The 15,129-nt window shown below is 59.3% G+C and overlaps 1 protein-coding gene across 2 annotated transcripts in view; it reads right to left on the reverse strand.

The window, feature by feature from the left end:
* Positions 1 to 15,129, reverse strand: part of LOC144736904 (uncharacterized) — a 54,361-nt gene that overhangs the window by 2,325 nt on the left and 36,907 nt on the right. Inside the window, exon 6 of one of the 2 annotated variants that reach the window (XM_078619578.1) lies at positions 12,843 to 12,944. In XM_078619578.1, the coding sequence (XP_078475704.1) occupies positions 12,843 to 12,944 (102 nt within the window). Of the gene's footprint in view, positions 1 to 12,842; positions 12,966 to 15,129 lie in introns of both variants that reach the window. The other variant, XM_078619577.1, reaches the window with a different exon arrangement.

The following is a 15,129-nucleotide window of genomic DNA, read 5'->3' on the forward strand; positions in this document are numbered from 1 at the left end:
GTCGCCGCCTCGGCGCTGCCGCTCCTAGGAGGGGAAAACCCGAGATGAGAACTCGAGTAACGGGCAACGAAAATAAACAAAACGAGAGCGCTTCGACGCCCACGTGCGCGCACTCCCGACCTGCACAACCGGCGTGGTTTGCGTGCACGCCACGAAGCCGGTGAAACCGAGTTCGGTTCCCGCTCACGGCCCAACATCGGTGACGGATACCTGAACCGGTCCTGGGACTCCGCTATGGCGGTGTGTAAACGTCAGCACTGGGGGAGACAAAGGCGGCCAGGCGTGGTGCTGGCCACCAACCTTTTTGTGTGCCATGCCGGGCTTCATACGTGCTCGCAAACAGCACTCGCCCCAGCTGTTCCCCTCCCAGCATGCTCGCAGCCGCCACAGCGGCCAATGGGGGGCTCGGGACGAGTGCCAGTTGCTGGTGACCCCTCCACCTTTAATTAAATTACCACAAAACCACGGAGAAAAGAGAAAGATCACCCATTAAGCCTTTACAGACGGTTGGGTCAAGTGCTGTTAGCAAGCACCTATGAAGCCTGGCATGGCACATGAGGGGGTGGGTGGCCAACACCACGCCCGGCCACCTTTGTCTCCCTAGCGGCGATGTTTTACACTTTGCACCAGGTGCTCATTCGAGGCTGAGTCGGCCTAGGACTGGTTCAGATAATTGTCACTGGAATTGACCGTGAGCGGGAATCAAACTCGGGTCGCCGGGTTCGTAGTGCAGCACGCTAACCCACTGCACAGCAGCTCCCCACTAACACACGCGCGTACACACTAACACACGCGCGTACACAAACACACGCGCGTACACACTAACACACGCGCGCACACACAAACACACGCGCGTACACACTAACACACGCGCGCACACACAAACACACGCGCGTACACACTAACACACGCGCGCACACACAAACACACGCGCGTACACACTAACACACGCGCGCACACACAAACACACGCGCGCACGCAGCAACACACGCACACAGCAGCACCCCACTAACGGGAGCTCCTCTCTGCCACAATCAATCACGGCGGTAATGGAATGTCAGCAGGCGGTAATTAGTTTGCTAATTAACAGGGGAGGGGGGTGCCGCTCCCCGCTGTCTGCGGTGCGCGACCACCCGCTGCTCAAGAGCAGCACCTGAGTACGTGAGTGGCGGTGGGGAGGGGAGTAGGTCGCAGGGGGGACCGGGGAGCAGGGAGTGCACAGAGGAAGTCATGGATTCATGAGCTTTGTCGACATCGTGGCGCAATAACTAACCCGGTGGTTCAACGGTTCAGACTCTCACCCGTTCAGACCCTCACCCGTTCAGACTCTCACCCGTTCAGACTCTCACCCGTTCAGACCCTCACCCGTTCAGACTCTCACCCGTTCAGACTCTCACCCGTTCAGACCCTCACCCGTTCAGACTCTCACCCGTTCAGACCCCCACCCGTTCAGACCCTCACCCGTTCAGACCCTCACCCGTTCAGACCCTCACCCGTTCAGACCCTCACCCGTTCAGACTCTCACCCGTTCAGACCCTCACCCGTTCAGACCCTCACCCGTTCAGACCCTCACCCGTTCAGACTCTCACCCGTTCAGACCCCCACCCGTTCAGACCCTCACCCGTTCAGACCCTCACCCGTTCAGACCCTCACCCGTTCAGACCCTCACCCGTTCAGACCCTCACCCGTTCAGACTCTCACCCGTTCAGACCCTCACCCGTTCAGACTCTCACCCGTTCAGACCCCCACCCGTTCAGACCCTCACCCGTTCAGACCCTCACCCGTTCAGACCCTCACCCGTTCAGACTCTCACCCGTTCAGACTCTCACCCGTTCAGACTCTCACCCGTTCAGACTTTCACCCGTTCAGACCCTCACCCGTTCAGACCCCCACCCGTTCAGACCCTCACCCGTTCAGACTCTCACCCGTTCAGACTCTCACCCGTTCAGACTCTCACCCGTTCAGACCCTCACCCGTTCAGACCCTCACCCGTTCAGACCCTCACCCGTTCAGACTCTCACCCGTTCAGACCCTCACCCGTTCAGACTCTCACCCGTTCAGACTCTCACCCGTTCAGACCCTCACCCGTTCAGACCCTCACCCGTTCAGACTCTCACCCGTTCAGACTCTCACCCGTTCAGACCCTCACCCGTTCAGACTCTCACCCGTTCAGACCCCCACCCGTTCAGACCCTCACCCGTTCAGACCCTCACCCGTTCAGACCCTCACCCGTTCAGACCCTCACCCGTTCAGACCCTCACCCGTTCAGACCCCCACCCGTTCAGACTCTCACCCGTTCAGACTCTCACCCGTTCAGACTCTCACCCGTTCAGACTCTCACCCGTTCAGACTCTCACCCGTTCAGACCCTCACCCGTTCAGACCCTCACCCGTTCAGACCCCCACCCGTTCAGACTCTCACCCGTTCAGACTCTCACCCGTTCAGACTCTCACCCGTTCAGACTCTCACCCGTTCAGACCCTCACCCGTTCAGACCCTCACCCGTTCAGACCCTCACCCGTTCAGACCCTCACCCGTTCAGACCCTCACCCGTTCAGACCCCCACCCGTTCAGACTCTCACCCGTTCAGACTCTCACCCGTTCAGACTCTCACCCGTTCAGACTCTCACCCGTTCAGACTCTCACGCGTTCAGACCCTCACCCGTTCAGACTCTCACCCGTTCAGACCCTCACCCGTTCAGACCCTCACCCGTTCAGACCCTCACCCGTTCAGACCCTCACCCGTTCAGACCCTCACCCGTTCAGACCGTCACCCGTTCAGACCCTCACCCGTTCAGACTCTCACCCGTTCAGACCCTCACCCGTTCAGACCCTCACCCGTTCAGACTCTCACCCGTTCAGACTCTCACCCGTTCAGACTCTCACCCGTTCAGACCCTCACCCGTTCAGACCCTCACCCGTTCAGACCCTCACCCGTTCAGACCCTCACCCGTTCAGACTCTCACCCGTTCAGACTCTCACCCGTTCAGACTCTCACCCGTTCAGACCCTCACCCGTTCAGACCCTCACCCATTCAGACTCTCACCCGTTCAGACTCTCACCCGTTCAGACCCTCACCCGTTCAGACCCTCACCCGTTCAGACCCTCACCCGTTCAGACCCTCACCCGTTCAGACTCTCACCCGTTCAGACTCTCACCCGTTCAGACCCCCACCCGTTCAGACCCTCACCCGTTCAGACTCTCACCCGTTCAGACTCTCACCCGTTCAGACTCTCACCCGTTCAGACTCTCACCCGTTCAGACTCTCACCCGTTCAGACTCTCACCCGTTCAGACTCTCACCCGTTCAGACCCTCACCCGTTCAGACCCCCACCCGTTCAGACTCTCACCCGTTCAGACTCTCACCCGTTCAGACTCTCACCCGTTCAGACTCTCACCCGTTCAGACTCTCACTCGTTCAGACTCTCACCCGTTCAGACCCCCACCCGTTCAGACTCTCACCCGTTCAGACCCTCACCCGTTCAGACTCTCACCCGTTCAGACCCTCACCCGTTCAGACTCTCACCCGTTCAGACCCTCACCCGTTCAGACTCTCACCCGTTCAGACCCTCACCCGTTCAGACTCTCACCCGTTCAGACTCTCACCCGTTCAGACTCTCACCTGTTCAGACTCTCACCCGTTCAGACTCTCACCCGTTCAGACTCTCACCCGTTCAGACTCTCACCCGTTCAGACTCTCACCTGTTCAGACCCCCACCCGTTCAGACTCTCACCTGTTCAGACTCTCACCCGTTCAGACTCTCACCCGTTCAGACTCTCACCCGTTCAGACTCTCACCCGTTCAGACTCTCACCCCTTCAGACTCTCACCCCTTCAGACTCTCACCCGTTCAGATTCTCACCCGTTCAGACTCTCACCTGTTCAGACTCTCACCCGTTCAGACTCTCACCCGTTCAGACCCCCACCCGTTCAGACTCTCACCCGTTCAGACTCTCACCCGTTCAGACTCTCACCTGTTCTATGGGCCATAAAGTAAACCGCTCTATTCTGCACTACTTCAACGATGGAAGTACAGCAAAACGACACAAACTCTCTCTCTCTCTCTTTCCTAAAGCTCCCCGCGTTGAGGCTTCCGAACAACGTCGCTACGTGCGAGCGCGGGACTGCTAGTGCTCCCAGCATGGGACCCCGACTCTCACGGCTAGTATCTCGGCAGGCAGGGAGCCGCAATCACAGCTGCTGCTGCGGTGTTGGCGGAAATTCACGCGGCTGGATGAGCACTTGTATCCCGAGGCCCCGTCGCGACAATACTGCGCTGTAATTGTTGCGGTTCAGAGCGCGTTGCAGTCAAGGGTTCAACCTCGCCGATGAAAGCGTGCACGCGATGTAATTCCTTGGTGTTGGTCATAACGTGGCAATGTAAAAAAATTGCACCTGGATATATTTACTGAGTTGGCGCTACGCACAGCAGCAGTGTCGCGCCGCCCCGGGTTTTGATCGCCGACTCGGGCACCGCCTCTCCGTACGTTCACCCCCCCCCCGCTGTTCTGCACCGGTGTCCTCCGTTGTTCTCCAGTTTACTCGCACAGCTTAAAAAATAACCCATACAGTGAAACTGGTATTGGCCAAACAACGTCCTAAAGCAGTTTTTTTTTTTACATTTTGCATCACACACACACAGAGCGCCCACGTCACCACCCCCCCTACTCCTGCCAAAACACTCGGCATGGCCCTCCTGAAAAAGAGTCCTGAGACTCGGTGAGGCATTCCCAGTTGAACAAGCAGAATATTCATAATAAGTAGTGGTTTGCTGGGGTGATACGGGACGATGCCAGAGACTCGGCTAATATCGTGCTTGCCACTAGGTAAACACGTGGTATTATTCATCGACCGGTTCACTCGTCCAACAGGACACCCATCCCCTGCCTGCTCATCCCTACGCGTCGCCCCGTCTGTCCGCACGCAACGCTCTCCACGTTCATCCCAGAAGTCACAATCCCCCCACTGCTCACAACTCATCCCAGGATCACCCATCACCACCACCACCCCCCCTTCCTCGTTCGCCTTCTCACTCACTCGCTCGCGAGCGAGTTACTAGCTAATAAAACGTCACAGTGGCTGCTCACAGACGCTCGCCCGCACGCTCCCCCCCCCGCACGCTCGCACGCAGAGGGAAAAATAACAACGGGGGAAGAGGAGGCGCGGGCCAGGGACGATTAACAGGCGCCGTGCCGCGCCGCTGCCTCCTCAATGAGGGGCACGGGACGGGGCGGCCGTTCGTCTCGCCACGGAGCGTGCAAACGCCCGCCCGCCCGCTCGCCTACCCGCCTGGGGGCGTCCGTATTACTTACAGCGGCCCGCGAGCGCCGATAAGCCTGCCGTGCGGCAGATAAGGCGCGATTGGATTTAAGGGGCGAGTGAAGTTGTAACGGGGAAATGCGGCGAGAGTAATTTGGCCGGGTACAGATAAGGCCGACAGCAAACTGCTTTCAGATTATTAGTTTTTCTTTATTTCTCGAGCCGGGTTTTGACGACAGGGCGAGCGATCGAGGGCGAGAGAATCCGGGGCGACCCCCCCCCCCCCGCACTGATGCCCCCCCCACCCGCACTCCGCCGCCCCTCCATCCCCCCAGCCCACCCCTTCTTGCGCGCGATCCGTTCCACGCCGTGAAGGTTGTGACGAGCGTGAGGTGCTTTCTCCCGCGGCCTTCTGTGCACTGTCGCCACTGCCGCCACCCTTTCGTACTCTCGGCCGCACACCAAGATGCAGATTCCCAATCCCCCCCCCTACAACCCCCCCCCCCCCTTTGCCCACACAGACTGTTGGGGCAAGTGCTGTTAGCGAGTAGCACCCACGAAGGCCGGCACGGCACACGAAGGGGTAGGTGGCCAGCACCACGCCCTGCCGTACTCTCTCTTCGAGAGCGATGATACCACAGAGTTGGCGTGTCTCTCCCCATGGTCACGTAGATTTTTCTCCCTCGACATTTAGAATCAGGCGGTTAGAGTATTTGGCCGTTGCTTATTTTCACAAGATAAGCCACTTCGTTGAGCGATCTTTTGTCGCCAGGTCACTTCTGAAAGAGAGCTGTCTAGCTCAGTGGTAAAATAAAAATGTAACAGTATTGAAAACATATTCTTGGTTCTTTCGGTAAAGTCACGTAGAAGGGAAATAATAAAATAATAAACGTATTTCCCTTCTACGTGATTTTACCGAAAGAACCAAGAATATGAATCCCTGCAGTCACGAAAGCTTTAAAACGTAACAGTAATAAAAACAGTACAGGACCCGCGTGAAAAAGAGGCTTAGGACTCTCATTGGTAAAAAAAAAAGGGTTCATCATCATCCCCACCATCATCATCATAATCATCATATGTACGCATGTATGTTGAACCTCTCACACGTCTTACATAAACCAACCGTGCTAATCAGAGGTTCGGGGGAAGGACATCAAACTAACACGCGAAAGGCAGTTCGAAAGAAAAGATAAGAGGGGACGAGACACGTTGGGGACACCGCTGAACATCCACACATCCACGTCAGTTACATAACGGACGAGTGGCCGTGATCGAGCGGGAATCGGAGTGATGGATGTACGGAGTGGGGGGGGGGGCTGACAAGGAGACCAGCGATGTGGCGGAGAGATGGAGGAGTGCTAGAGGGCAGGACGTCCTCCACCAGAGGAGTTCCCTTCCGCCGATAAACTTCAATCGTTTAACCGGAAGATTACCCATCGGACACTCGCCAGCTACTCGCAATCGCCAGATACTCACCATTCACCTAATACCAGGGACTCGCACCCACGACATTCCACCACTCACCAGACACTCACCGTATACTCGCACTCACCACCGCGACGGGGGGAGCGCGAGAGGGGGCAGTGAGAGAGGGGGCAGCGAGAGAGGGGGGCAGCGAGAGAGGGGGGCAGCGTGAGGGGGGGGCAGCGAGAGAGGGGGGCAGCGAGAGAGGGGGGGGAGCGCGAGAGGGGGGCAGCGAGAGAGGGGGGGCAGCGTGAGAGGGGGGCAGTGAGAGAGGGGGGCAGCGCGAGTTGGGGGCAGCGAAAGAGGGGGGCAGCGTGAGGGGGGCAGCGTGAGGGGGGGCAGCGCGAGAGGGGGGCAGCGAGAGAGGGGGGGCAGCGAGAGAGGGGGGCAGCGTGAGGGGGGCAGCGTGAGGGGGGCAGCGAGAGAGGGGGGCAGCGCGAGAGGGAGCAGCGAGAGAGGGGGCAGCGTGTCAGGCAGTGTGTGAGGGAGCAGCGCGCGGCCACTTGACACAATCGTTTGAAACAGCAGTGTTGTGTTTGCCGGCGTGTTCGTAGGCGTCATGGAGTCATGACATCGGCACAAAGCGGGTCAGTGATATAGGAAACACACGGCCACACAAACACACACACGCGTGCACACGCACGCACACAAAGATCCCCCGTGTAGCCTTAACAGACTGTTGGGGCAAGTGCTGTTAACGAGCAGCACCTATGAAAGCCGGCACGGCAAACGAGGGGGGTGGGTGGCCAGCACCATGCCTGGCCGTCTTTATCTCCCCAGTGGCGATGTTTTACACGATCCACCAGGTGCTCATTTGCGGCTAAGTCGACCTTGGGGAGGCCCAGGACCAGTTCAGATTAATCGTCACCGGTGTTGGTGGCCGTAAGCAGGAATGAAAGTCGGGTCGCCGGGTTCGTAGCGCAGCACGCTAACGACAAACGCCGCCACTCCCCACGCGTGTGCACGCACACACACGCGCACACAACACACACGCGCACACAACACACACGCGCGCGTATTCACACATCTGCACCTCCCTCTGCAAACCCGACCCCACTCGGCCACCAAACGCCCGGAGACTTCAAAAACGAGCAAAGCCTCCACCCTCCCCCCCCCCTTTAAACTTACACCGCCGACTTCAAACGGGACGCAGCGCGCCGCCGCACGCACGCACGCCTCTCCCCCTTTCATCTGCCCACCTCCACAAAGAGAGTGCTCGCTTAAAGAAGCGGGCCCTCCTCGCCTCTCCGCCCATCGCTTCGCCCCTCTCGCTTCTCCCCTTGCCTCTCCCCTTTCCCCTCGCCTCCCTCCTCGCCTGCCTCTCCCCTCGCCTGCCTCTCCCCTTCCCTCGTCTCTTGCTTCTCTCCTCTCCTCTCGCCTCTCACTTTTCCCCTCTCCCCTCGCCTTGCCTTTCACTTCTCCCCTCATCTCTCAATTCTCCCCTCGCCTCCCCCCGCCCGTTCTCTCGCCTCTCCTCTCATCCCATCCCATCCTCCTCCTCCAATCCCGACCTCCTCCGCCATGCCGCTGCTCCTTGACGCCCCCTGACTCTTTAGCGAAACAATGAGCAATATTTGCTCTCGGCCGTGAAACGTTTGCGATTACGAATATTTGTTTTTGCAGATAATCTTCTGCTCCCAGCAAGGCACTGCTGCCGCTTTTCTCTCTCCCCCCCCGTCTCCTCCCCCTCACTCTCTTGGCTTCTCTCAACCAAAGCCACCACGACCACCACCGCCCTGAGATACAAACGCGGGAAAAGCCACGGCAGTTGCCCAAATCGAGCTTCAAAGTAAGGTCACCGTCTCTCGTCAAGGTCGCAGGGTTCGTCTTGCACCGGTTGTCGTGGGTTCATTGATAAACAGCAGCAGCAGCAGCAGCAACGGCGCTAGCAGCTGCAGGACACGGTCACGTGATGTGGCCACGGAATGGACCAACGCAGACGGGACACGACACACTCGTTATAACTTTTAAAAAAACAAATAAACACCACGTGACTTTACCGAAAGAACCGAAGAGTATGGATTCCTGCAGTCACGAAAGCTTCAAATCTATATATTGTCATAACTTGTAACGCGGCCACCACCACCGCCGCCACCGTACCAGAATCGCTCCTCGCTCTCGCACAGAGAGGACAAGTCGGGAGGCACGAGGAGCAACCTCGGGCCACCGGGATAGGCGGCAGCAGCCACGCGGGCAAGCCGGCGCTAACCAACGACTTGCCCCGGCTCTGTTGTCCCCGAAATATCAAGTTGATCTCTGCCAACTGATAAGCCACACGCGCTAGGGGGCTACGACATGATGTCCCGTTCAGATGGAACAGGCGGAGTCCACATTTTTATGCATCGGCTTCTTGAGCCAGGGTATGGAACCTTCCTCAACTCCCCACGGGAAGGGGGTTTTACAACATGTGTGCGGTGATCCACCTACCCCTCGTGACTCCACAGCGCTGTATTACATGCGCGTGCGCCTTTGATTACCCAGCAGATCCTGGGTCTAAAGACTCTTCCAGGAGGGTCCTGCCACGTTTTCCTGCCAGTAAGGGGGGCAATGCCGCTCTATGCAATCCCGGTTGAGTTAATTGCCAGGCAATTTTTTCTCTGCATTGTTTTGCCCCAACGTCAGTCATATTATTGGGGCTTTTTTTGTTGGCAATGGGAGGGTAATCGGAGAACCTGGAGTTAACCCAACAGAACAGGGGGAGCACGTACAAACTCCACGCAGAAAAAGGTGCCCTAGTTGGGAATCGAACCCGGGCCCCTTTCCTTCTGCGAGACCACACGAGTGTTGCCACTGAGCTGCTGCCACCACCGATGCAGAGGCCGTGAGCGGCGTTGGGGAGGGAACCCACGCCCCTGTGTGCTAAGGGTGTCCCGCTCGCTCACCCCGAACGTAAACACGCGGGCGAGGACTCACAGAACCCACCCACGCGTACACACCCACCCGCCCACACTCGCACAGACACACACTCACCCACCCACCGTTCAACAGAAGAGATGATTCCACAGCACTGATACACAACGGACACACAGCTGGGTACACAGCGACACAGAGGACCAATACACAGCGACACGCACAGCACTGATACGGCATAGCGATACTATAACACCCGCCAAGTGGCGGTGATGTCACTAAGGCGCTTGTGCCAGGCTTTGCGCACGTGAAGTGTCGAAGGCTCGCTGGCAGGTCACGGGACAGACCCAAGGGTTGCCTGACTGAGATGACCGGCAGATGCGCCACCTGTGCCCCCTAATATGCCAACGTTACAAAGACAAAGACCCCCCCCCCCCCCCTTATAGCCTGAACAGACTGTTGGGGCAAGTGCCGTTAGCGAGCACCTACGAAGGCCAGGACCACCCATGAGGGGGTGAGATGTGGCCAGGACCATGTCCGGCCGCCTTTGTCTCCCGAGCAGAGATCTTTCACACGCTATACCAGGTACTCATTTGAGGCTGATTCGACCGATGGGAGGCCGAAGATAATCGTCACTGATGTTGGCCGTGAGCGGGAATCGAATTCAGGTCGCTGGGTTCGTAGCGCAGAGTACTACCCGCTACACTACGGCGACATAAAAAAAGACAAAATACAAAGATCCCCCGTGTAGCCTTAACAGACTGTTGGGGCAAATGCTGTTAGCGAGCACCTATGAAAGGCAGCATGGCACGTGATGGGGTGGGTGGTTCGCACCATACCCGGCCGCCTTTGTCTCCCTAGTGGCAATATTTACACACTGCACCAGGTACTTGTTTGAGGCTGATTTGACCGAGGGGAGGCCCAGGTACTGTTTCAGATAATCGTCACTGATGTTGGTCGTGAGCGGGAATCGAACTCAGGTCGCCGGGTTCGTAGTGCAAAGCACTACCACTACAGCAACAAAGATATGCGCACACACACACACAACGCACGGCTCTAGAAGGTCGGTGTACGAGGGGCCCCATCCACTCTGCATGACTCATACGACCAAATCAGTCTTCGTGACTACAGGTGTAGATTACAAACAGTGATTACAGGTGTGCATTACAACAGGGGATTACTGGTAGAAGTGACAGGGAGAGACTCAATCTGGTAATTACAGGTTACGTTAAAGATATCGCTGCACCGAGTAACGGCACGAGAGAGAGTCCATGTGTCTGTGAGTTCGCGTGTTCACACATCTGTGAGTGAGCGAGTTCTCACATCTGTGAGCGAGTGAGTCGGCGTGTCTGTGAGTCGGCGTGTCTGTGAGTCGGCGTGTCTGTGAGTCGGCGTGTCTGTGAGTCGGCGCGTCTGTGAGTCGGCGCGTCTGTGAGTCGGCGCGTCTGTGAGTCGGCGCGTCTGTGAGTCGGCGCGTCTGTGAGTCGGCGCGTCTGTGAGTCGGCGTGTCTGTGAGTCGGCGTGTCTGTGAGTCGGCGTGTCTGTGAGTCTGCGTGTCTGTGAGTCGGCGCGTCTGTGAGTCGGCGCGTCTGTGAGTCGGCGCGTCTGTGAGTCGGCGTGTCTGTGAGTCGGCGTGTCTGTGAGTCGGCGTGTCTGTGAGTCGGCGTGTCTGTGAGTCGGCGTGTCTGTGAGTCGGCGTGTCTGTGAGTCGGCGTGTCTGTGAGTCGGCGTGTCTGTGAGTCGGCGTGTCTGTGAGTCGGCGTGTCTGTGAGTCTGCGTGTCTGTGAGTCGGCGTGTCTGTGAGTCGGCGTGTCTGTGAGTCGGCGTGTCTGTGAGTCGGCGTGTCTGTGAGTCGGCGTGTCTGTGAGTCGGCGTGTCTGTGAGTCGGCGTGTCTGTGAGTCTGCGTGTCTGTGAGTCTGCGTGTCTGTGAGTCGGCGTGTCTGTGAGTCTGCGTGTCTGTGAGTCGGCGTGTCTGTGAGTCGGCGTGTCTGTGAGTCGGCGTGTCTGTGAGTCGGCGCGTCTGTGAGTCGGCGCGTCTGTGAGTCGGCGCGTCTGTGAGTCGGCGCGTCTGTGAGTCGGCGCGTCTGTGAGTCGGCGTGTCTGTGAGTCGGCGTGTCTGTGAGTCGGCGTGTCTGTGAGTCTGCGTGTCTGTGAGTCTGCGTGTCTGTGAGTCGGCGTGTCTGTGAGTCTGCGTGTCTGTGAGTCGGCGTGTCTGTGAGTCGGCGTGTCTGTGAGTCGGCGCGTCTGTGAGTCGGCGCGTCTGTGAGTCGGCGCGTCTGTGAGTCGGCGCGTCTGTGAGTCGGCGCGTCTGTGAGTCGGCGCGTCTGTGAGTCGGCGCATCTGTGAGTCGGCGCGTCTGTGAGTCGGCGCGTCTGTGAGTCGGCGCGTCTGTGAGTCGGCGCGTCTGTGAGTCGGCGCGTCTGTGAGTCGGCGAGTCTGTGAGTCGGCGTGTCTGTGAGTCGGCGTGTCTGTGAGTCGGCGTGTCTGTGAGTCGGCGCGTCTGTGAGTCGGCGCGTCTGTGAGTCGGCGCGTCTGTGAGTCGGCGTGTCTGTGAGTCTGCGTGTCTGTGAGTCGGCGTGTCTGTGAGTCGGCGTGTCTGTGAGTCGGCGTGTCTGTGAGTCGGCGTGTCTCTGAGTCGGCGTGTCTGTGAGTCGGCGTGTCTGTGAGTCGGCGCGTCTGTGAGTCGGCGCGTCTGTGAGTCGGCGCGTCTGTGAGTCGGCGTGTCTGTGAGTCGGCGCGTCTGTGAGTCGGCGCGTCTGTGAGTCGGCGCGTCTGTGAGTCGGCGCGTCTGTGAGTCGGCGCGTCTGTGAGTCGGCGTGTCTGTGAGTCGGCGTGTCTGTGAGTCGGCGTGTCTGTGAGTCGGCGCGTCTGTGAGTCGGCGTGTCTGTGAGTCGGCGCGTCTGTGAGTCGGCGCGTCTGTGAGTCGGAGTGTCTGTGAGTCGGCGCGTCTGTGAGTCGGCGCGTCTGTGAGTCGGCGCGTCTGTGAGTCGGCGCGTCTGTGAGTCGGCGCGTCTGTGAGTCGGCGCGTCTGTGAGTCGGCGTGTCTGTGAGTCGGCGCGTCTGTGAGTCGGCGCGTCTGTGAGTCGGCGCGTCTGTGAGTCGGCGTGTCTGTGAGTCGGCGTGTCTGTGAGTCGGCGTGTCTGTGAGTCGGCGTGTCTGTGAGTCGGCGTGTCTGTGAGTCGGCGTGTCTGTGAGTGGGCGTGTCTAGAAGTGAGCGAGACTGCGTGTCTGTGAGCGAGCGAGCCAGCGTGTTCTGCGATGGCCCTCACCCTGTGCGAGGCGAGGCTCGGGTCCTGCGCCAGCAGCTGCCTCAGCGTGTCGGCGCACCCCACGGCTGCCCCCCGCATCCACTTCCTCTCCAGCGGCTCCAGCTGCATGTGCACAAACAGGGACTGAGGTCACGGGTCCGGGGAAGGGGGGGGTGGGTCGCCAAGGGGGTGTCGTGCGGCCGGGGTCATCGCCGGAGGTTCGAACGATTCGCAGGGCCGGGAATTGGCGGCGGAAGGTCAAGGAAGAAGGAGAGAAGGCCGTGGAAGGGCGTCAGGAACGGAGTCGAAGCGGCGTTGGCGGGCGCGGTGAGAGAGCACGTGGCCGAGGCCGGGGTGTGAGACAGACAGACAAACAGCACAAGGGGGCAGGAGGAAAGGAAGAAGAAAGGCAGAAATGAGACAAGTGTGCGACAGCGACATTTGAACGTTCATCTGCGCGGCCTGCAGAGCGAGCGGCAGACAGAGAATTGTGTCTGGCACGGCGAGGCCAACCTGGACCGCGAACCCTCCGTGTGACCTCCGTTAGAACCTGACGCGTTAAAAACTATCACCGGGGAAGGGAGTGGAGGGTCGTGATTTGGTCCGAGGATCCGTCGTCGTTTTTCTTTGATCGCATTTGCGTCCTGCTCGTTGCGCGTCTCGGGCCCTGTGGTTCTCGTTCCGTGTGCGCGGTTACGTTCTCTCGGTGAGCCGAGCGGTGACGCTGATTTTCACACGATTTGCATAGATCGTGAACGATCCACCGTTTCCGGCGCGCGCACCGTGTGCGTGAGCAGGAATCGATTTGGCTCGACGCATCGTGCCGCGGCCCAGAAGGCCGACGCTGCAAGAGCGTTTCATCTCGGTTTGTCTGGGTGGTGGCACCGACGTAACGCTTGGGCGACGTTCCCTGCGTGGAGCTTGTTCGCTCTCCCCTTGTTCTGCTTCTCCGGTTGCCTCCCCCATAGCTAAAAACAACCCCACACACCGCGTAACTGATATCGCCCAAAACAACATCATCGATGCTAAAACAAGAAGAAAAAAAAGCGACCTGCAAATTACTCAATTAGGGTTCGCGCGTGGCAACATCGCAACCCAACCGCGGATAAAACTCGGCAAGGGTCTTAATAGAATAATCATGAGGCTCAGTGCGGCTTTTCTCTGGGGCGAAAGCTTGATCATAATAATAAAATAAGAAGCCAGCCTCACGGACTCATTCACGCGGCGGGTGAGTTGGGGGGGCGGGCGGCGGTGGGTGGGTGGGCGGCATAGTTTGCGAGCGAGCTGGCCGAGCGGGGATGGGAGAGAGAGGCTTTCATGTGGCGGGCGACGCGCGGGGCCACGAGTCCCCAGACCAAACATTCCACCTCAAGGTCACGGAGGGGGGGGGGGGGGGCACGGGCGGCCCCCCGCTTGGGGGGCCGCCCTCCCCACTCCCTCCATGCTCGCCTCTGGAACGATCGCAACGCGGCGCCGGCAAACGAGGAACGTGGAGCGGGCGGGCGCTCCGATATCCGCTACCCAAGGCTGGGCCAATTACGGAGGAGGAGGAGGCAGCAACGCGAGATCGCCACGGGGCAGGGGACGCCTTCAAAGCGACGGGGCGCCGGGTCGCACGGCGCTTGTCAGGATCCGCTTCGCCCCCACGCCCCACGGCGAGAGCGGGGGCAGTTTGGGGGGTGTAGGGGAGGAGGGGGGTGGGTGGGGGAAGATGGGCGGCGATGCAGCCGCGTGGTTCGGCGGTTGAGCGAGCGATCAAACGGAAGGTCGCGGTGCCTTCAAATCCTGACTGGTGGGGTTGAAATGGTGAAGTCAACAGTGGTGGTCCTATGGATAGACCTGCTCCCCACCATAGGAATATGGAATTGTATGCCACTGGCTCTGCAGGGCTGTGAACAGGAGATGAGCACCAATGGCTCAAAGCTCATCATTGCTTGGCGTTCCGGACCACGTCGTTCCGGTGTCGCGTCGATCTTTAAACACCGACACGTGTGCTCTGCAGCTGTTGTGACTCAAGTCTCCCTCTCGACACGGACACGGTTCATCCCAGCGCGTCGCTCTTGACCCCAAATGGTGACCCCAAATAGTGACGATCAAATCCCATGGACGCGGGACCGATTGGTACAGCGGGACCCGCGGCGTCTCACGTGGCCCTGCGCAAGCCTTCCCGTCAACCGCGGAGGTACTGGGCTCACGAGCCGTCAGCTCGGGAACACCCCCCCCGACCCACCAAACGCCACGTCCCCTCCCCCGAGCCCTCACGAGGAGGCCGACGAAACCAGACGCCCGGCGGAGACTCACGGGGTCG

The sequence above is a fragment of the Lampetra planeri genome, chromosome 63 (genome assembly GCF_965212315.1).
Source record: "Lampetra planeri chromosome 63, kcLamPlan1.2.h2, whole genome shotgun sequence".
NCBI lineage: Eukaryota > Metazoa > Chordata > Hyperoartia > Petromyzontiformes > Petromyzontidae > Lampetra > Lampetra planeri.